Source organism: Sceloporus occidentalis, unplaced genomic scaffold (genome assembly GCF_023333645.1).
Source record: "Sceloporus occidentalis isolate IW3139 unplaced genomic scaffold, rSceOcc1.0.p SCAF_51, whole genome shotgun sequence".
NCBI classification, from domain to species: Eukaryota; Metazoa; Chordata; class Lepidosauria; order Squamata; family Phrynosomatidae; genus Sceloporus; species Sceloporus occidentalis.
The window spans coordinates 4,052,763-4,077,407 of record NW_028317031.1 but is presented as its reverse complement, the minus strand read 5'-3'; the positions used below and the strand labels follow the sequence as shown (position 1 = coordinate 4,077,407).

General features: G+C 40.7%; 1 protein-coding gene across 1 annotated transcript; it reads right to left on the bottom strand.

Annotated features, from left to right (window-relative positions):
- Window positions 1-848: 848 nt before the first annotated feature.
- LOC149288492 (ras-related protein Rab-3C-like) lies at window positions 849-24,216 on the bottom strand. The gene is made up of 4 exons (XM_089491714.1): window positions 23,989-24,216; window positions 5,862-5,980; window positions 4,383-4,507; window positions 849-1,036 (listed from the first exon to the last, which is right to left on the bottom strand). Exons 1-4 carry the CDS (start codon window positions 24,214-24,216, stop codon window positions 849-851), a joined length of 660 nt encoding a protein of 219 aa, XP_089347840.1.
- Between the last annotated feature and the right edge of the window lie 429 nt (window positions 24,217-24,645).

The following is a 24,645-nucleotide window of genomic DNA, read 5'->3' as shown; positions in this document are numbered from 1 at the left end:
TTCCTTATACACAGCCTGATTCAGGCTGATAGAATATGACATCATACGCTGACACTCCAGAACAAGATATATCATGATGTCAGGGACAGACCAGGGATTAGGACTGGCACAGTATAAATTATTCCGTGTTTTTGAAGATAAAAGACACTAATAACTAACAAACACGTTTATTAATGTTAATGCAACAATATTTATATATTTACAGTCCTACTATGACATTTAGAAAAATATGAAGACACTGTGTACGACCTGATTATAATATTCAAATTCACAAACACGTAACACAATGTAACCCACAGGAGGGAAGGTCACAGTAATCTCACTTTAACATTTATTACCAGATAAGGCTCTGAATGGACAAGCTTCACTTGTGTATAAAATACAATCCTTACAACTGGACAAAGGTTTGTAACAGCGAGCACTGGCAGTGGTGGTGTTAGGACGGCAGCTCCAGGTGGCGGCAGCCCCTCTGCGGCAAAAAGTTGGATGATCACCCTACTTGGTGATCTTAATGGGTCACCCAGTGGGGATCGGAGATCTGTCTTGTAGCCATCCCGTTACACTGTGGTGGTCTGCACCTAGCCTGGTATCAGAACCATGTAGCCCAAAGAGGCGGACGCCATATCCTGATGCTCAGAAGAGAGGGCAGCTGGGGTGCTGTCCTGGGTCAGCCGAAATACACTGCAGAATATTAACACTAAATCACCTACAACCATTAAATGATCAGCCAATTATTGCCAGATTACAATTTTTTTTTAAAAGACATAGATATACAAGAAAAAGTCAGCCAAGAACATGATAAAGTGGCTCGATAGTAACTGGTAGCAGATGGCCCCCAACTGAGAAAATCAGCAGGAACATTTCTGCTGCATAGGAGGGCTGGTATCCGTGAAGCGCATGTTTTTGGTGCCACTTGCTGCGGCGTTCTCAGCGTCCAGACTCTCTGACATCTTGTCACATATTATATCCACCAGACGCTCAAACACCTGCTTCACCTGAATATTCTCCTTGGCGCTGGCCTCAAAAAACTCAAAACCTACAAGAAAAACACACGGCCTGAGTTTATAAAGTCATATTTCTCAACATCGCCGTGAAAGATTCATTCAAAAAAAAGTCTACTTTTATCTGGATCCGCTACTTTTCTAATATTCGGTATTTTACAGTACACTAAACGAACCCATATAATGATGTTTAACAGTTATATTGTGTTAATTACTGAATTAAGGGGTTTCAATCAGATCCATGACCACAGGTGTATAAAATCAAACGCCCAGCCATGCAGTCTGCATTTAGGGAGCACACAAAGCTGTTCCACGGTATAATATTAAATCCATGTTCTACAGGCTTCTCGTAGAGCCGATAGGATATGCTAAATGAGGGATTTAATTATAAACACCCAGGGTAAATTATATTACTTTAATTAAGTCTTGTGACGTAGACAGCCTCCACATTATATTGGCAATTAAAAATCATGTCATTTACATCTAAAGCCTATAATACCGCAGGGCTCTTCCTATCAATGGAGATAAAAGTCAAAAGGCATAAACGTAAATAGATTCAATGTTTCTCAAAATAACCATTCAATGCGCACATCGACCACTTTAGGGCAAATAAAGGTTAATGAATATTTACAATAACCCGTAGTGTTCTAGATGGCGTACAAAGCAGCATAAAAAATAAAAATGGTGCTGGATGGCAGGCTGGGAAATCTTCTAGTGGTTTCATTCTTGGCAAAGTATCCGAGTCTTGATGGGGAAGATCCAGACAGTTTTACTTCTGCACTGTTTAATCCACTTTATAAACTTAGTTAGGAATGGGGGGGGGGTTTCTGGACCACAGGGGCCTTTCACACTAAGTGACCTGATCCCACTCTTATCGCACATCAAATGCTTAGCCTTACAACGAGTCTCAAGCTCTCAGGTGCTATCACACCTCCTATCTACGCTGACCCACAGGGACCATCTTTTCCAGAATGTAAGAAAATGTTATCTGCAGAAGGGGACAACGACATATGTAAGTTTTTGCATCTTCTGGGGATAGCAGTATCTCCACAAGAAGTAAAGAAGAAAGTCCGCATCTGGACTCATCTGGATTCTTAGGTAGAACTCATAGAGACTGTCAAAGAGAGAAGATACTTTCAAATAGACCGGCTCAGATGAGAATGATTGCTCCTAAGTAGGCTGACCTACAAGTCCCCATTTAGGACATTCATCTTTATTAACATATCATCTACCTGGGTAGAGTATGGGTTGGACTCCATGTCGGAATTGGCCACACTCATACCCCACATGCCTCCCGCCACTAAAGGCTTCTGGGGCAAGCTTGTCTCTTCATGATCCCTCTACCCCAGAACAGGCAGAGCCTTGGGTAGCATCCCCTGAGAACTTTCCAGTAATGCATATTAGACTAAAGAAAATTCAGGACAGCTCTAATAATCTTTGAGGCACAAACCTCGCTAGCTCCTTACTTTTTCGCCAGTCCCCAAGTCTTACGGATTCATAGCCACATGGCACTTCGTGGACCTCTTCGCTTTGTTACACTATTTTGTCTTATGACTAGTGAAGTGGCCGGGCATCATGGGAAATGTAGTAGAACAACCGCCTGAGGACCACATGTTGAGCAGGTCTGTCTTACTGTCACAACACTTTATAGCTGAAAAGCAAACTACATTCAGATAAAAACTTTCGGAGGAAACGCATCTGGACAAAGGTCCTCTTTACCATAATAAATAAAAAATAAATATATCGTAAGTAATTATATTAAGAATACTCAGCGGCATTCTGTTCCAAACCATACATTCAAAGTTTTAAATATTAATATTCTATTTTCAATGGAGGAAATGTACGTTAATGTATCAATCTACTTTTCCCAGAGTTTATATTCCTGATGAACATCCTTCACCTGAAAGGTAAAGCTGTCCCGCTGTGACTACGCTCCACTCTGGAGAGTTACAATGAGGACTGATGACTCGGTATCTTCTATAGAGCTCAGGCACAATGCATACAATCAGCGTGGAAGAGAACAAAGAGGAGCCAATGTTTCAGCTGACAAAGAACTTTTTGTCTTCTTTACAAATCTATCAGCTGCCATTGTTATCTATTGCTGATCCGAGCTACAGGAGGATGGAGAAAATGCAATGACCTGTATCATGGATATTAAAACTCGCCCCTCATTCTATATGATTCCAGTACTAAACAGAGGCAGCTACTTAAAGGGGAACTGGCACATGGCAGATTCTCCCGAATCCTCCCGAATACACTTATGTACAATACAATACATGCATCTTTTCCTCTTTACTGTTTCTGTTCTGTGGAGGGTTCTACCGGCCCCTCTCTTCTTGGTAACTAATATATGCACCAGCACAGACAGACTCACACACATACACACGCTAACCTATACACACATTCACTCTCACACACTTACACATTCACATACACACACATCCTCATTGTATCATCACACCTCACTCCCTTACCTCGCACGGAGCACTTTTAGTAGCTCTGGGCTCGCATAAAATCACGTGACCCCACTGATCTCCCACTTCCACTAATGCACCAGTCAGTCGGACCAGCCCTGATTGAAGAATTGTGCCCGGGGGGGCAATTGTTTCTATTACATAATACTAGCATAAAAATGACCCATTATTTTTTGTTGTGCACAATGTAAGAGCTCCATTCTTTCTGCTGGATCATGCTTTAAACATATGCCTTACCTGATATTTGTTATTTAAGCCTTACAGAAGAATGCTAAAAAGAATCCCTAGCAATAGAGGCTCATGCACAGCCGGCTAAAACAAGCAATTAAACACCAAGCACGGTTATAACCTCTTCCAATGTAATATCTGCCATGTGATCGTGGGGAATGGAGGAAAAGATGTATGAAACTCTAATTCTGAAGCTTCAAAATTACTGTAATTAGATGCTTTTCAGGATTTTTGTTCTTCAAGTGATCACTTAAAGTTCAAACACAAAACTTCAATCCTGAGTTTATATAGTTGTAAATATGTTACGAATAAAATGCATGAAAAGATAACCCACTCCAACTATTTGGGGAGAACGTTATTGTTGTATTTTATGTTAAGTAATGTCAAGCAACCCTACAAGCATGTCCTGATTTTTTTTTTTTATTTATTTCATATTATTATTATTTTCCATATTATTTGCAGTCACCTTTAACAACAATCCCCTGGCATTGTGTACTTTAGGTACGAGTGCAGATACAGCCTACAGGGGTTCGGAATATATAACGAGGTCTATTCACTTACATTAATTAGAATCTCTCAAGCAATGCATGGACTGACCATAGTAAGACCTTCAGACTAAAGTAGAGATGCCTGCAGGACCTGTGGCCACCACCAGGGGGCACAACTGTATAAAACATACCAAGCTGATCTGCCAGGTGCCTTCCCTTCTCTGGAGCAATCACTCGATCATCTTCCATGTCACATTTGTTTCCTACCAGAATGACCTGTGCGTTGTCCCACGAGTATGTCTTAATTTGGGTGGCCCTGATGAAAAGAGAATAAAGAGACTTATAAACAATGGAAATCAAGGGAAATAAACATTGTCTCGGAGTCATTAACACATCAGATTAATCACCTTCTTTCAATCATTGCTTATTTCCCACTGGAGCAGAAGATAGTAAAGTATATCTGTCAGACACAACTAGACATGGAGTACGTGGTATGGGACTCGCTACATGTTATGTATGTAATATGAACAGTTCCTTTTCCCCCGGAAACACACATGGGTAAAAACGTGGGAATTAACATTGTACCTAGTTATAGGACTGTCACCCTACATACATGTACACATACACGAATGTCACATGATGTCGCAAAATATGAATCGGGACATTTGGTAAGTATGATGTACACTAAGCCAATCAAGTGACAATCCAGTGACGAAAATAGCACATAATGCTTTTGGCTTAATCGACTAACAAACAAGCGATCTCACTGTTACTTCTATACAATATTACACACTATTCCTGGCACAGCATTTGGGGTCCCAGGCAATGAGCCCACTTTCTTCATCCATAGATGAAAGCATTAAAGTAGGTACCAAACTCGCTAAAAGCCGCTCATCCGCCCAAAGACGCTTTACTGTAGCAGGAAACTATTCTGCTTTCTCTACATACTCGTCTTTTCCATTAATACATGAAATTAATTATAAAGCATTTTGGCAGCGCATCCTGAGAACCTTTTCATTCGAAGATTAACTGCGCTAATTATGCAATTCTGATCGCATCTTAAACGACTCCTTTTTGCAGAGAGTCCCGGAAAATGTTGTTTTTTTTTGTGTGTAAATAACCTGCGAGGTTCTATAATTTGCAGCAACTCTTCCATCTGATGTAGGGAGCTGCCAAATAACCTTCCGGGGACATATTCTGCAATTAAATGTCTGTTTGATATAAAAAAAAAAAGTATTTCATATTTTAAACAGTGAAAATATGGAACATTAAATGATCATCTAAATGATAATAACTTGAAATCCATGTAAAAGTATACATGGTGTATAGGATGCTGTGAGAATACTGGACAGCATTTGGGTGTCCCACTTAACTGATCATGAGTGAAACCCACTAACATCTCGCTTGGTTTTCCATTGAGTTCAGCTCTAGCACAATAAGTTATTCATTTTAAATTGCCTTTTAAATACTTAAATAAAGCAATGAAGAAGCTTTTTAACATGCCATGGCAACAAAGTGTTTGCAACATGCTGATGGGCTTCCTTTGTGTCCGATACATCAATACTCTATCTTCGGACATGGAATTAAACCAAGGATTGAATAGCTGGATTTAGGCTTTTAAGACAATTTGTGTGGCTCCATAGCAAGAAAGAAGAATAGAATCTACATACCAGTCTTGGACTGCGTTATAGGATTCCTCGTTGGTGATATCGTACATAAGAATGAAACCCATCGCCCCTCGGTAATAGGCAGTGGTGATAGTTCTGTACCTCTCCTGCCCAGCCGTGTCCTGGAAAAAAAAGATTGGGCGAAGATATTAGCGCTTTATCTCTGAACAACGCACTTTTTAGAAAATAAACTGCGTAGTGTGCCAGGAAGAAGCGTGTGTAAATCCAGCCTTTAAGAGTAGGAGTCACATTCAAGGCCCTAGGCATGGAGACCTCCGTGGTCCTTTTTGAGGACAGTCTCTCTTTGTGCTCTCAGACTTTTATCGTCCGATGTCCCTGTTTTTAAGGATCACAGAGTGTTTGCTGGGTATGAGGGTATCCGGTGGTGGATTGTTCCTGTGCCTTCAGTACCGCCTGGCACCCCCTCATCATATCACTGCGCTCCACTTTTAATGGCAGCATGGCATGGACGCAAACTACGGAGAACTGCGCTGACTCAATGATCTCTCTTTTAACCGGCCCATTGACTACCGGCATTACAGGAAGCCTGATCGCTGCCCCCTTGGCCTTGCCGCCCTGGGCCTAGTAGTAGTCGGCCTAGGTCGGTGTATCGCAGTGTTATACGGCCTTAAAAGTCACAATAATATGCATTTGAACAGCAACAAAATTATGTAAATAATATACAGTATCCTCGCTCTAAATGCCTTAACAAATTACATAAATAATTATCAATAAGGTCTAATAAAAAGTCTTGCCCCACAGACACACCTCTAACCACACCCCCAACAGTAAAAGTACCCTCCATTGGCCATTTGAACTCCTGGGTGGCATGAAACAGAGACGCTCCGAGGTACCATTAATTATCCGCCCCCTTGCCTCCTATGGTTCCCCAAAAATGGTGTCCTAAGCCACATTTTACTGTTTATCAATGAATCGTCACCGAAGAATGTGTCATGGCTAAAAAAGTGGCTTCCATTCACAATGGTTCATATAACTAAATAGCAAAAGGCTACATGTTAGTGAATAAGTCTTATGGATGTTGAACCTGAAAAAAACATTATCAGTGGTACATAGAAAAATAAATCTCAATGCGTACCCCATTAACAGACCATGTCTATAGTCAATGATGGCTCTCTCCACCGAATGTATCGGTTTGTCTTAGTCTGTCAATTCTCGTCTTGTCATACCCCTTGAATATAAGTATTGTATGAAGCGCTGCGTAAATTGTTGGCGCTATATAAATAAAAGACAATAATAATAATGATTGTCGCGGTAGCTGTCTCCATATAGTAAAACCTTAAAATCTGGTATTTAACCCTGCCAAGCCTGACATTATGATGACAGCCGCAGTCCGCGCCATACTGTCACCCGTATCATGATTGTGTCACTCAGACATATATATGGTCTTGGTGGAAACAAAGTCACAAATCAAAAAAATGTTTATCTCTATATGGGATCTAGAAAGAGGATTTAATGATCTGCCTTTCAATTTCCCAACACAACAGCTCCACAAAAACAGTTCTGTCCTTTTCAGATGGAGTAAAGGTCCCTGCAAATTGTTCAGCGGGTCAGAGCACTTCTTCTTGACAAGTCATTCTACTAATGGCCTGATGGGTTTGCTAGAAGTGATTCAACGGATCCGGTGATTATGCGGCGCAATTAACTGTCTCCGTAAAATGAGCATTCTTCTTCTGAAGGTTAAAGACTTTTTGTGGAAATTTAAGCATGGCATTATATTAGCCCCCGGGGTGGGCTGCAAATATCTTACAGAATGCAGAAGAAGGAGCAATGCATTATAAATGCAAACAAAGTGGATTAAACTACAAGTCTGAGCATCATTCACTCGCCTATAATTTATGGCTAATCTAAAATTCTGGAAACCTTTGGATTAGACGCACTAAGTAAATTAACAATTTATCAAACAGCTATGAGATCTTCAAGGTGAGCCTTTATTGATTTCACTTGAGACATACGTCATACCTTAAATGAGACCACCAACCAGCCACTTCTTTGGTTTCATAGCTCGCGCTGTACGATTAAGTGATCTCCTTGGTATTCATAAGTCCACGCTTTAGTAGCAAAAAAATAAAAATGTTCGGGGGAGAAGTCCCGTGCAAAACGCCTCTCCTCTAGATTGTAAACGTGTGAGCAGGGCCTCTTAATCTCTCAGATCTAGTTTTGTTGGACCCTTTGAATGTATGGACTGTAAAAGCTGCGAAATTATTGGTAGTATAATAATAATAATAATAATAATAATAATATAAAATATGATTAAAATTGAACGATCTTAAAATTCTTACAGCGGGGCTGTCAATCCTTTTTCCCCACCCACTGTTGTCAAACCCCAACTCCAATACAGCTCCACTAGCATCATGCCACCGGGGGATGCTGGGAATGGTAGTTTAAACAGCAACATGGTTGCCTTCCCCAAAAAGTAGCTGTTTAGGATTCCTTGGCACGCGTCTCCAAAGGAACAGCGTTTGAAAGTGTGTACCTGCTAGATAATAAAAAGTCCAGACACTGTCCCCGACCACGAAGAACTCGTAGCGATCTGGGTCTTATCTCTTAGACGCAGGTTTTGGAGAAGATTCACCTCCTTGTGCCGTCACTGATAAGAGCCGTATCACCAACTCCTTTTTATGGGTTTAAATTGAGTTAAAATAAGAACGATTACAAAAGATAACTCTGGCACAGACATTTTTAATGTGGCCAACTAAAACATTAACCCCTTAAAGGAGGACCTCTACATCTAAAAGGAAACCAGAACTAAATCCAGCACTGAAAAATATTTTTAAAATGTATGAAATTATGTTATATATATATATATATATATATATATTTATTTTTTATTTGATGTTTTGTTATTCATATTTATATTTCTCTAGTCTATTAAAGGGATACTCCACCCATCATATACACTTTAATGCATATGACCGGTGAGGGGTCAACGCTGGAGATGTTCCAGTCATCTCCAGCGTTGGCTCCTCAAGTATTAAAGGGGAAGGGGTCCAAAAAGACCCCCCAGTCACATGCATGGGAAGTATTACATTACATAAGTGTGCATTATTTTCTGGGAGGCTGCTAATGACAGCAGAATATGAAAAATAAGTTAAAATAAATCTAATTGTTTGTTACAATGGATCCAAGACCATACCTCCCAAATGTCCTTGTTTTGGAGGGACAGTCCCTCTTTAGAGACACAGATCCATGTGGCCTCCCCTGATGTCTCTTTTTTTCTAGGCTGTTTTCTATAACTCTAAGGCCTTAATAATTTTGAATTCAAACAATAGAATTTTTTTTAAAATTCCTCTAAAAGTGTCCTTCTTTGACCATTTGAAATGGATCTTTACCTTTGTATAGTTATTTAGCATATGCAGAATAACATCACATACAAAGTTTGTTACACAAGTATTTCTAGGACAAAAATAGATGAGGTGTTTCATTCTCTGAGTCACACATCGGGGTCCTGATTATCACCCAAATTCCTGCAAATGACACACAAGTAAAAAGGTATAAAACTGCTGGTTATATTTCTAGTGAAATCTGTTTTTATGCATTATTATGTATGCTAATTCCTATGAGCCGTGATGCAGATCAGTGGAGTGTTAGAATGTTCGGCAGGAAGACACACGAAAAGTCTTCAGTTTTGGGCAAATTCTTTTGTTTTTTAACCTGTAGATCTACTAATGGCCACAGGCCGTGTCTATGGTATACAGCTCTGTTTTTCAAAAAGCTGCCATTTGTTCCCTGTTGGTTCCTATAGCGCAGGGGAGGGCTGTCACCTTATGGCCTGGGGGGGGGGCAGGTAACGTCATTTGCCCCTTGCATCCCTCCCCAGTAACTAACATATGCACTGGCACACATATTCACACACACTCTGAAATCTATACAAACTTACACACTCATACCAACACACACATACTTACACATACCCACGCTAACACATATGTACACACTCACTCACACACGCCCTAATTCATTAACCCTGTCAATCTGACTTGAGCTATTGCCTCCTATAGGCAGGGAAGGGGTATGGCAACGACTTAATGGACGCTGATAGATTACGTTGTGCATTATTTCGGGGGGTACCACATTACCTGACCATCTAGAATTGCAGTCTGGGATAAACACATCCGCGGTGGTCTCCCCTGTCCTGTTTTGCACATCCAAAGTCATTCTGGAACCCGAGAGTTTAGCATGTCATTAATTTAGTATCCAGATGTCTGGCTTTGACTGATTCAGCAATCTCAACACGGGTCTGTTTAACAATGACCCCATGGTGTCTGGTGGCTCAATACACGTCTCTTCTGATCTTGTCAGATACAAAAATAAATCAATGCAGATCCTCCCTGCATTTCTAAAATTCTACATATAAATAGCTGCAAAATGACAGCGCCCTTGGGAGATGCTTAGCACGGAGCACGGAATTCACAGAATACTAATGAACGAGACAGACAAAGACTTAAGACACAGGGAGGAAAAGAAAAAGTTATAAACATTTGCTGCTAGTCCTTTTCTTTTAGTACATATCCAGACAAACGAGAAGAGGTGCATACAGCTGGACGCTGGTTACTGGCTACGTAGGGTCAACAAAAGTTCTTGATTAGATGGAGCAGGCTCATAACTGGAAATTTGGGAGAGATCAATGTGTTTGCCCCAGAGATCTATCAGGTGATAGCTGGGAATCTAATGCAGCTGATCTCCTTGTCAATGGAATGGTGTGAAGTTCCACTGCCTCCCCACCTAGGTCCACCGCAATTCTACCCAGTTTCCCTATCCATTAATGACTATTGATGCATTCACGGCTGGCTATGACTCCCCAAGGACAGTTGTTGACAACGTAAGACCCGTCACTTTCCATAGTTGCTGCCCCACTTATTCATCACACATGGAAAGAAAGGCAGGTGGAAGCATAAGAAAGCCACCAGCGAACGGCCAAGCCAACTGAGGAAAGAGGAGGGATGGTTCGCAAACAGTTGCATATGGCCTCAGTCTAAAATGCGATAATTACAATAATGGTTGGTATAGGACAGAGAATGGGCAGAGCCAATTGCTGCCTCCCCAAAGAATAAAAGACTACCCTAGCAGGCAACCAATTAGCTGTCCTATTGAGAGGCTCTAAGAAAATTCTGCAAGAAGTGTCAGGAATGAGTGTTAGTTGTGAAGTCAGGCAAGGTTAATTACCCAGTTCCTCTTATGGTCAATTTAGATGGGCAACAGTTACAGAAGCTCGTACTTTTTCCATGAGAACTATAGTACATCTGCCTTAAGTGTTGATGGTACGTGAGACATCATCATACATCTTATTACCAGAGACAGCAAGCAAGCATCGGAGGCTTACTCAACAAGAAGTAGCAACCGAAACCCAAGTGATCAGTTATATTTTGAAGACGTTACTTCTGGCTATTAGGATCATTAACTCGTCAGGTTGCTAGAGTTATTCGTGGATTCTTCGCTGATGCATCTGTGCAGTTGTTATGGAAACAGAAGCGTGTGTCGTTTGGAATCTATACGGCTTTATCAGGAGCTGCTGATTCCACAATACTGATAAGGAGCTTTGACGTCAGCCCAGTGATTGTGACTGCAACATGTGCTATCAGCGCTCATCGCTCGTTTAATATGATGTATGGGCTTTGAGTCACAGCTAATCTTCCTGCTCACCCGCACACCGATCTCGGCGAGGCCGGAGCAGCTGGCAAAGATAAAAATAACCCCAAGCTATTTGTTTAAGAACATGCCCAGCAAACACCTTGTTTGTTGGGTTAACCCCTTGCAAACTACATGGCAAGCCAACGTTTCCTGCTATTATTTAGCAAATGTCAGCCGATCCATAAACCATCACTGGTATTGTTTGGTGCCACCTTGCAAATATTTAAGGTAGAACACCTTATTTACATACAAGGTGACTCTAAATATTAACATACTATTGCGTACCTAACATACTTGACAAGATAGAACAATCAGCAGAACATTCTAGATTTCCTTTCTTATCAGATTCCAAGAATCTATAAGGTTTCGTATGTATCCGCGCATTATTTCAGTTGATTTAAAGTGAGTGCACACTTGTGTTCCATGCCAAACTGGAGCTATTCCTGTCTTCCCAACTACAGTCAGTATCACCGGTTAGGGAAGATACAGCCAGAACCCGAGCGTATATATTATTACTGTGCTAAGGTATCCAGGCAGCGGCTCCCACAAATTAAATGAAGTTCCACTTGGCTGAGCTGGTTATCACATCAGCAGCAGGCTCCGGGAGACAGGTGAGCAACGCAACGGATACAGGTCATTGACCATGAACCACGTCAGGGAAGAACGTTACATGCTGATTCCATTAACTCTCATAATTCCGAAGCGCTCTAAACTCTGAGCCAAGGCAGTCGACAGCACTCCACATCCTAACCAAGTGCTGTAAATGTTATAGCAACGCAAAGAGCTATATAAAAAAGGTACTTATTTTATAGATACATAAAACCCTTTTTATGTACACCGTACATATGCTTTTTCATACGTTACGTATAACTTTGTAAGCACTGTTTTGCTCCATAATTTGGCATTATATACCAATAGACATTACAGAAGAGCAAAGATTTCTCCATCTTCACAGGGCCTAATGTCAATTGTTGTCCAGAACCAGCGGTCTCAGTTCTGAACCCCATTTAACACCCTGGCTTAAAACACATTTTAAAACTTAATAAGGGTAAGTATGATGTACAGCCTCCATAGTGAAGAGGGGTTAGTTTGGCCCTTGTAACCGGTCCTTTGGGTAACGGCACAGCACAGGAGTAGATAAACCAATAGGGCATTATGTCCCCCAGTTTTGCGGCCCCCATTGACCTGCCACCCTAGGCCAACTCGGCTTAGGGCAGAATATGTTCATTTTAGAGGACAAGAGGTCTTTACTCAAGAGTTTGGGGGTGGTAGGGGCAAGGTGACTCCCGTGCACATGCACAGAACGCGTTCCCACTGATTTCAATGGGAGAGTTTTCCTGCCACTGATTGGCCGGTAAATACAAGGTAAAGGACATGAGGAGCTGGGGGGGGGGGGGGGTGTAGGTTTTAGGGCCTTTTAACAGCGTACAAGTACAACGCACTGCATACATCAGGAGCCAGTAAGAAACATTTTATCCAATTATATGTTCCAGAAAATACAGTACTTTTAGCTGTAATTATATATATATACCCTTATATCCATTAAACATATATACAGGTGTTTTTTGTAGACTATGACCAGATTTTGTGCCACAGAAACAACATAATGTTCTCTAAAACTGTTATCAATATTATTTCCTTTTCATCCACAATTATACACGATATAAGCCGTTATAATATTCACATGTCAGGACTTTCAATGAGGTCTCTAAATATAACCGTTCAAACATTTGGGGACCAGCGGAAATGTACCTTTGTTTATTGCCTATACGCCCCCCCTATAGAACACACTGTTCCCTCGCTTTGAAGGGTTTTAATTTACAGGCAGCTAGCAGGATTTAAAGCAAAGAGCAGGCCTGGTTTAACTACTTAGCACCGCAGATTATTACACAGCAGCTTGCATACGAGATGTTATCTCTGCGCCAATATCCCCGTCTCTCGTCATATAAAAAACCCCAGCACCTGTGTAACTAAAGCCTTTGTTTAAACATCCTTTACCCTGCCATCTGTTTTGGGGGGACATGGGGACGGACTGGAAAATAGGGCAGAGAAGGCAGATTTTTCCCACATCCTGCTCTGATTGTAAGCTGTTGGGCCGTGCCTTTGTGCGAACCGTCCTTGCAATTCCACGTAGAGCCACCAGGGCAAGGACTTTACGGAGGTATCAGGATTCTGTCTGTGGCCCTTCTGTTAATATATTTTGGACCGGACTGTATAGTGTACATCGAGTATCAGGCTTATCACTGGGTCACTATTCTGGACTTGCCCTTGTGGTAAGTTGGCTGCCCTACTCTGGATAGACACATACTCGTCAGGGTATGCCTGAGAATGGTAGGAGTTAACCAACAGCTGGAGCACTAGAGGTTGTCTATTGTGTTATCGCCCTCTGTAATAATCATCGTTGTTATTGTGATATAGCCACCACAGCCCTTCACTCGTAAATGTGCCAGTTTACAAGAGAAAGGGGCAGAAAAATGTCACCGTCAGGACATGTACCTCGTATTACACACGCATGTTGTCACCTGGTTACCTGTATCTTGGGAGAAGGCTTGTTAGATGACGTAGCTTCATCTCAGGTGAAGAGACGCGCAGGGACATATTATGTAGCACACTCATGTCCTCAGGTGCCTCTGATATAGATGGGTTATAAATGAAAACCATATATGATAATATAAACTGGAACACACATGTAAAACTTACAAATGCTTACATGGTTTGCGGTGTTGTGTTTTTGGAGGAATACATTTCCTGCTGTATATTAGGTAGGTTTGCATTGAAAATTCTACAAAAGTATATACAAAATAGGGTGCGCTCCACCATTTTGTATATTTTTGTGCTGTGCATATTTACAGGGTTGTGCCGCTCCTCCTGCCGCACAGGATCCTCATTAACGGTGTCCAGAGAGGGCTTTAAATTGCTTGAGAGTGTCTTTTGGGTTTAAATGCAGTGCAAAATTAGATAGGACTCGCCAAACTTGGGGTACTTTGACGTAGCGCAGGGCAAAGCAATATATGGCTTTATAGTGTGACCGAATCCTCAATATTTACGCCTCAGGTGTTTTGTGAATGGTAGTCACTGGGTATGCGCTTAATTCTTGCTTTGTTATTTAAAACTGTATAACCTTAATATTCTGTATATTATTATAAAATGTAAGAATATTAAAATATCACATGGCATATATAAAACCTACTGAAATTAAGATTAATACACTATTGTGATTATTACAATTGTTATTTAATATTTGTTGGATCCTTAGTGTACAAGTCACAGGAAGTGAACGTTTGCAACAAGTGCAAAGACAAATGGCTTCCCCCACCCTAACAAAAACAACAAAGCAAATGATAATGTGTTACAGAATTTATAATATATATATATATATATACCGTATATATATATATATATATATATATATATATATTCAATATATATATATATATATATATATATATTCAATATATATTGAACGTGGCAAAATATTTTTTTCTTAGGAGAGATGTGTTTTAAATCGGGAGAGTTTTTTCTAACTTTTATTAGCCGATACTTTGCTCATTTCAAACAAGCATTGGAAGAGTCCAGTGGGAAATTCAACGTATATAATGGTTGCTAATTTGGTCACAAGTGCTCTTGTCTAATTTCAACAGAGTATGGCAGTTTAAACACAAAGTCAACACTTTCCGCACAAACCAATTTCTGAACTGAAACGTTCATTAATATTTGTGAGTTAAAGGCTCTGCTTTCAATCCGCTACAATGTCTATAGCCGGGGCTAATTGAAAGTTCCGGGAACAGATGATGACTTACGAGATAAGCCCGCGCATGTTCCCCAGCACGTAAACCACTAAGGAGGATTGAAATGGCAAAAATTAACCCCTAAATTCATAAGAACTAACGCACAATGGGTTTACTAAGCAAATGTAAACATAGACTTTGACAGCCGACAAGAAAACGTATCCCGTCTGGTCTTTTTTCTGATGTAAACTCTCGGACGAGAGCTTGGCTCACATACAGTCATATCCAGCCACTGGCCACACACTGCAACACCCAATGTGCCGCCGGGGGCCAGTCCACACCGCTCTCAGACCTTAATCTGTCCTTGGTCTTAGATTCAGGGTAGTCATATGCCTATCCCATGCACTGTATTGGCCTCAACCACTTCTGCTGGGAGGCTGTTCTACTTCACTAGCACCCCCTCAGTAAAGTAAATCTTCCTTACGTTACCTTACATCTAAGCCTCTGGCCCTCTAGTTTTAGACTATGACTTCTTCTTCCAACGTTTCTCCTCCTTTGAAATAAACATCCCTCCTGTACTTTGTTGAATCTATTTATGTATTTAAACGTCTCTATTATATCTCCCCCCCATCTCTTCTTTCCTCCAAGCCGTACATGTTGAGCTCCCTTGGTCGTTCCTGATATTTTTTACCCTGCAGACCATTCACCATTGTAATGTTGTGATATTTGGCAGAGGACCTCAGCTATCTTTAGAACCGCTGCAGGGTCTTATCTACAAGACACGGTCCCTGGGTGTATTTTATAAAACCTAATGGAAAGTCTAATGGGGGTGAGCAAACACGTCGCATTGAGAAGTGAGTCATATCGAACATTAAAGTGATGGATCTGCCTTTGAAATCTCAAAGGACTCCTTCTGATGTGCCAACAGCGTCACAGACATAAACATTATAGCCATCTGTATCACGGCGTCTGGCCAGAAATCCCATTCTCAGGTAGAATACTGTCTGTAATCGTAAAAAAATATTACAATCAAATTCGTATTATATGTTGATGCCGTAACAATTATTTCAAAATGTTCGTGGCAAAAAGAATAGATTCTGAGTAGAGTCCAAAAAGAATGTAAACTGACCCAGGCACATCAATAAACAAGGAGACAGTACGGGTTAAACATGGAGCACCAGAACTCAAGGGTTGATTTCCAAGGAGCCACATAGTTATATCACTCAAAGTTACTGATTCAGAGACTCTGTTAGATTCACTTGTGATCATTTTCACAAACCCCTGGATTATATGATTTGCAGACCTGAAACAGAGGAGACAATTAATAGAACAAAGAGAAGGATATGCTGGAGTAGACACCAGACGCAGTAGACTCCAGAACAGGCAGCTTAATCACAACAACTGGGATTTAAGAAATTACTTTTACTCAATCAGATTTCCTGGTCGGTTTGTTGCCCTTAAAGATCACCCCTGGCATAGGTGACAGGGCAAAGTGTTTTATTCTTCAATACCAAGGACAGGACCGTCAGCCCGGAGAGCACGGCAGAAACAGCGCACATCAATCAGCACCATAGACAGCTCCTGGTGAGTCCTTTTGCCTGAAATTTGCAACTTTCTGTTTAAAGTCCCATCGTGTAACATGGAGTATTTAACTTTCACACTCCTCCCTGCCGGCAGCCTAAATATTATTATTAATAATATTAATAATAATAATTACACATCTAAGCTTAGGGGAAATTCTAGCAGTGCAGGAACCTAAAAACTCCTACTCCTAAGTAGCCAGACGATCTAGGCTGGTCAAAAAGGGCTGATTTGTAAAAATGACCTTGATAATTATGGCAGTACGTGTCTTTGTGTTGAGAAGGCATCGCGGCATCTTGGAGGAATAGATGATATTTAACAGAATAGCTGTTCTTTCTTGTTGTAAATTGTTGTTAATTGTCTAAAGTTCACGAGGCGCACAAGGAGACCGTCAGAAACAGAAATAACCTGAGACAGGAAATTGTTGAGAGATTTTAATGATACGGCAGATGCCCCCTCACACCTAATTTACCCCCCATGTGAAACATTAGTGGGGGCAAAGTCGAGCCCCCTGTTGACATTTTAGTTGCTGAAGGTGCTCATTATACGCAAGAAGAACATATCCTCATTAAAGACTGAAAAGGGCAGAACAAAATAATGTAACTCTAATAAATGGAATAAGGATGCGAAGGTAGATTTTAAATTGATTGACTTATTTAAAGATGTTGTTCCACCTGCTCTGCTGAATTAAATATCTTTATAAATAAAGGCAGCATTAGAAACGTCGTTCCCGTTACCGTTGAATGCACAAACCCTTCCCGGAAATCATTATTTCATTAAGTAAAATTTTGCCTTATTCATATTTTTGCCGGGAACACATGTCATATGGCAAAAAAGCAGGTACTTACGTGTTGTCGCCATGGAAACTGAAAAGCTTGTGTTCTTTTTATGCAATTAAACCTTAATAAAATTACAGAAGTGCTAAGGTTTATTTGCTTAACATACTAGTCCTGCCAAATAAAACGTATTCTTTGCTGGCTGGCTGGCTATATACCTATTATCTCAACTCATTATAATGTGCATTAAATAGCAGCAACAAAGCACATGCGGTGCTACCTAGAGAAAAATTAGGCACAGACCGGCCACCTGGCATTTAGGGCAAATGCCGAATGGGCCGCTGGCCATTACAGCGCCCCATACTCACGTTATAGGTGGATATGCCTGGCCACATGCTACGTGGGCACAAAAATATGGCGTCCATATCCAGCCGTCAGCCACGTCTACGTCATCAGCACACCTGAGGACTTTCTTAATGAGCCGACCCTGAGAATCTTGAAATATGAACCCTTTAATAGCCCACCGTGGAGATTCTATGTAGGGATTCACCAAATATTCTAACCATGGAAACCTTGACTTTTTAAAGATACTCTTAACTGAGTCACCTGCATCCAATATTAACCATAACCTACTGGGTATTAAAGCGCCACTTGTGAGTCTTATTTATGATGACAGCAGGGTAGAATAAGAAGGAGTCAGTTCCAGAAGGTGTGACCCTGATAATCTTCACCCCGAGACCCAGGGTCAAACCCTGAGAGTTCCCAGGTATGGTCATCAGGTGCAAGGACTGCCTCGTGGTCACCAGTCCAGCCCTGGATGGATTTTGTAGGTGTCCTGACCACCTACAGTTGGTAGGTAATTGTCATAGACGTCAAAGCGCACAGATAAGGAACCACTGAAACTCCTTGGGTAAACCCAGTGAAATGTAATGCAGCACCCCAAAAATAGCATTCAGTGGGAACCTGTTTAAACCACATTCACCCAAGTAAGTCTACAGAGAGAACCCATGAAGGTAACATAGTAACATAGTTCATAAGGTTGAAAAAAGACCAAAGTCCATCAAGTTCAACCTATATACATATTGTGTCCCTACTGTGTTGATCCAGAGGAAGGCAAAAAAACCCTTATGAAGCAGATGCCAATTGCCCCATACCAGGGGGAAAATTCCTTCCCGACTCCAAATATGGCAATCAGAATAAATCCCTGGATCAACGTTCTGTCCCTATTAATCTAATATCCATAACTTGTAATATTATTGCTTTCAAGAAACACGTCCAAGCTCCTTTTGAACTCTTTTATTGAGTTTGCCATAACCACTTCCTCTGGCAGAGAGTTCCATAATCTCACCGCTCTTACTGTAAAGAACCCCCGTCTGTGCTGGTGTAGAAACCTTCTTTCCTCCAACCGTAGAGGATGTCCCCTTGTTATAGATACAGTCCTGGGTATAAATAGGTCCTGGGAGTGATCTCTGTACTGTCCCCTTATATATTTATACATAGTTATTAAATCCCCCCTAAGCCGTCTTTTTTCCAAACTAAATAACCCTAATTCTGATAATCTTTCTGGGTACTGTAGTCCTCCCGTTCCCCTTATTACTCTGGTTGCCCGTCTTTGAACCCTCTCCAGCTCCACTATATCTTTCTTGTACACTGGTGCCCAGTACTGTACACAGTATTCCATGTGTGGTCTGACTAGTGACTTGTACAGTGGTAGAATTATTTCCTTGTCGTGGGCATCTATGCCCCTTTTGATGCACCCCATGATTTTATTTGCCTTAGCAGCAGCTGCCTGACACTGGTCGCTACAGGTAAATTTACTGTTAACTAAAACTCCTAAGTCCTTTTCCATGTCAGTCGTCCCCAGTGTTTTCCCATTTAATACATATTCCCAGCCTGGATTTTTCTTCCCCATGTGCATAACCTTACATTTATCTGTGTTGAACCTCATCTGCCACATCCCAGCCCAAGCCTCCAACCTATGCAGATCCATTTGTAATCGTGCACTGTCCTCTATTGTGTTAACCACGTTACAGAGCTTAGTATCGTCTGCAAAGATTGATACTTTACTATGCAATCCCTCTACAAGGTCATTAATAAATATATTAAAAAGAATAGGACCCAAAACTGACCCCTGTGGTACCCCACTAGCAACAGTAACCCACTCAGAGTATGTACCATTAATAACCACCCTCTGTTTCCTATCACTGAGCCAGTTACTTACCCACATACACACATTCTCCCCCAGCCCAAGCATTCTCATTTTATGTACCAGCCTTTTATGTGGCACCGTATCAAATGCTTTGGAAAAATCAAGATATACGACATCCAGCGATTCACCCCGATCCAGTCTTGAGCTCACCTCCTCATAAAAGCTGATCAGGTTAGTTTGACAGGACCGATCCCTTGTAAACGCATGCTGATATGGAGTCATACACTTATTTTCATTGAGATACTCCAAAATAGCATCTCTTAGGAAACCCTCAAACAGTTTACACACAACAGAAGTTAAACTAACAGGCCTATAATTCCCCGGGTCACTTTTTGTCCCCTTTTTGAATATTGGCACAACATTTGCTATGCGCCAGTCCTGGGGAACAGACCCTGTCACTATAGAGTCCTTGAATATTAGAAATAGGGGTCTGTCTATTACATTACTTAACTCCCTTAGAACGCGGGGGTGAATGCCATCTGGACCTGGTGATTTGTCTATTTTGATTTTTTTTAGGCGGCACTGCACTTCTTCCTGCGTTAGACAGGCGACATGTACTGGGGCATTTATCTCATCCTGCTGTATATTACCTGGCATTTCATTTTCCTCTGTGAATACAGCAGAGAAGAATATATTTAATAGATTAGCTTTTTCCAGGTGGGCAATAGGATGCTTGATAAGGGTGTCAATTCTGTCCAAACCTCTTGTTACTTTAGACATGCCAGAGGCTCTATATGGGATTGCAAGTGAAGCTAAAATACAGTCTTTAATCAGAGCGCCCCAGGAACCAAAGCCTCCTTGCCTACATTACCAGCCATCCCATGGATCCATCCAGAAGATGTTAAAAACACAAAACAGATTGAAGAAAATTGAATATTATTAACACATATCCTGACTAGCCGACAGACAGACACACAGACGGACGTACACCTTGGAAAGCAGGCATCACTGTATTGTAGCTGTTAATGTAACTTCACTTGCACTTGTCTGGGGTTCCATACCGCCTTCTAAGTTCTTACCATCCAGAACAGCTAATAAAACCAGAAATCCAAAGCAATGGAATCGATCCAGCGATTAATGACATAAGCAAATGAACGTTGATGATAAGAAATAGTATTCAGTGACCATTCATTGAAGGAAAATGTTTAACTAGAATAGTTATTTTTAAACGGGGGTCTCTGGTCAACAAATGTACTCACAACATTTCGTGGTGGTCTTCAGCATGATACAGTATAGAAATCGGGAATAAGAAACACAATTACTTTTTTACTTAAAATTTTATTTGGCATACATTGGGTCCAGTATATTTCAAAAGTGGTACCAAGGTACCAAAAGAACACCAGAAGCACTGATGTAGGACATAATGGACAATAGTTGACTGATCACCTAGAACAGGTAATAATGCTGTCCACGGTGCTAAATGCTGGCAGGCTGTACATGCGCGCCATTAACCCACCACAGAAAAATTTAAAAAGTACCTTACCAGACGTCCTGAAAAATAAATTAATGAAACAGAGCCTAAACTATAATGCAATGATTGACAACGTGTGGGGTAAGTTTTGAAGGAGATCGCGCCTACCAAAAAAGGGGCTCGCTTAATCCACAATATGAAAAGGAGAAAAACTAACACCATCTTTATCTGACTCATTGGCTTTGCCGATAATTCATTAAAATTATGGCCAGTATATCGAAAGCATTAAATGGTTTTATTCCATCTCTTCTCCTGCCCACCTTGGCTTTTAGATTATTATTCAAGCAACTTCCTTAAGTCAAAAACTTCCGACTCTTGGTTGTTAGCAGAATGTTTTATTTTTATTGGAAGGGAGCTACTGGCCAAATCCACAAAATCCACAACTCCTATCGACTTGTTAAGAAAGATTCCGTCTCAAATGGCTACATAATCACAACAAGCCAATTTAAACTTCACTCAAGAAATCTAATTGAAACGTACGAAAAGCACAGACTATTTCAGAATCCGTGTGTTATTTTGGGATTATTGTCGGGGCCACGTACAATGCATTTATAACTCTGCTTCCATCACCAGGAATTAATTAAATCTGACATTTTATTATGATGAAGATATAGCTGCAAAGTACTTTACATTACTCTGTCTACAGCAAGTTGCATTTTTAACATGAATCATCCTTTTACAGGGGTCGTGGAAAATAGAGAGTATTTTGCATTAAAATCAATAAATAAAGTGTGCTTTTTTCACATCCTCAATTCATTTCACAAATAATCAGGTGAGAAATGGGAAACACAGCAAAGACTCAGCAGGACCTGGTGTCTATATTTCATCTGCATAGGGCAAACATGACTTCAATGGACTGGTGTGTATTAAAGGACCCCCCAGCCATCATATGCATTTACACGGTGCCCCCCTTGTATATGAATATGCCCCTCTGCCTGCTCCCCAGCTATTTTCTGTGCATGAGATGTGTTCGGCTGAACATACATCATGACACATGATATACAGTACTTACCACCAGTGCTCAGTGAATGCTCCAGGCAGGGGTCTAACGAGACCCCCTGTGCCCATCTGCCGGAAGAGATCCCATTAATTTGCCACCGATTAATCAGTGGTGCAAAACATTGAACCACGATGCAGCTTCTACCTAAGCTTTTTTTTTTTTTTTTACTTTAACCAATGCATATGAAAGTACTAACAAAACAATCCTCTAATCTTCCCAAACTGACCCAACGTGTGCAATGAAGTGTAAGCTCTGTGGGTCGGCAGCGCCAGCTCCTGACTCCCTAAAACCCTATGTGCTGCTAAACAGAATATGATATTAACTGTTTATGTATTCTCTTTATCACTTTAAACCTAATAAAGAAACATTGTTCACATTGTGCCTATAATACTATATTAATAGTAGAAACACTTTCTGCATGTAAGTACACTATAGCAAAGGGTAATGGATAAAAACCATAGAATGAGCCAACATTTAAAAAGGAAAGTAACCGATGCAGATCGCACGGAGAGAGTGTCTATGTACAAAGGGGAAAAGCGAACAAAGTGGGCTTTTGGGCAGCAATTTATGCCGTACATGTCGCGAGTATTACATGCACACGCCAAGCTATATTTTCATTTACTCTAATCGTATGCATCATTCTAACAGATAATGTAACATATACTCTGTGTTTTGGCTTTTCTACGCTATATAAGGTCAGGGAGAAGTGCTCTCCGGTGCAAGCCAACTACAACATGCCACTTTTAGACATAAAACAGGCTCCGTGGGATGTTCTTCACTCTGTAAACATGCGCATGGTGTTCTCGCTGTACTAAACCCACATGAACATTAATGGAGCGGGGAGGTGGGGTGGGGGGATAATATAATCTAGGAGAAACTGCATTTAAATTAACACTTCATTAATGTACCTGACGTTTAGCATAGGTACAACTTAACATTAAAGTCTATTATATGATTGGCCGAACACATCAAATAGCTGTGGGCTGGAGAAAGGTTTAAATGCATATGGGGGTAACTCTGTCGGATCCCTTCCTTTACCAACGCCCCCCCACCCCTTCTGATAATCTGTCTAGGTTTCACCCATAAGGCAAAATAATTGAGGTTTGTGAAACCATCAGTTTATCTGACTGTAGTACTTGGTTCATTATTATTTATTGATTTATTTAGCACCATCATATTCTGCAACCCAGTACAATGGGAGTTAAAGGGAGAGTTTAATCTCCTTGATACCGACGCTATGTAAGAATGAATATTAAATCATGGTTTAACAAACGTATGGTAAAAATGACACACGAAAAAATTGGGGTCCTTAGGTTATAAAAAAGTCTTGATGCCAAAGGGTTAATATTGAAATTCAAAGAGATCATTGTCATCCATACAAGCAATTATTACCAGGGCCAAACACCTTTTTAAAGCAGAATGGTCATTTCACGAGAGCTCAATTTTTTTGGCTTGTAGTAACTCCCCCCAGTCCGCGGCGTCCATTGCCCCACTTCAGAACCTATACTCTGCCAATAAATCATTTTTTAATACTAGTATTTATGTATGGTAGCAATATATACCAATGCACTACAACACACGACACGTTAAATTCTCCTGCAAAGTCCCACAAACATCAAGACTAGTAAACACACCAATTTTAATGAAATATTTTATCTGCTGGTCAACAAGGTGATTTTAACCCAGCAAGACTGGTTTCTCCAAGTTTACACTCACCCAAATTTGCAGCTTCACGCGCTTGTCATTCCGATAAACCGTCTTAACTTTGAAGTCTATTCCCACAGTGCTGACGAAAGCCGACGTGAAGGTGTCATCCGCATATCGGAAAAGGAAAGACGTCTTCCCAACGCTGCTGTTCCCGATGATCAGCAATTTAAACATGTAATCAAAGTTCTGGTCAGAGGCATCCTTGTGTCCATACCTTGCATCTGTAGCAGAGGCCATCTGAAAAATACAATATAGAAATGTAAACCTTGCACTCATTTAAAATAAATAACGCAGTGGTATATATTATTATTATTATTATTATTATCCTTTATTTATATAGCGCCAACAGTTTACGCAGCGCTTAATACAATACATAAATTCAAGGGGTCTGACAAGAGGAGAATTGACAGACTAAGACAAACCGATACATTTGGTGGAGAGAGCCCGGCTCGCAAGCTTACAATCTAGAGATATATATATATATATATATATTTTTTTTTTATTTTTTCCATATTGTTGATTTATAATGATAATAATAATTATTAGTTCCATGGTTCCCCCCTTAACCTTTTTTGACACATATTACTTTAATTTGCTTCAGGCAAGAATATTGTAAATCTGCCCTAGGAATATAATGAATAGCATCTCAACTAATTAATTATGATG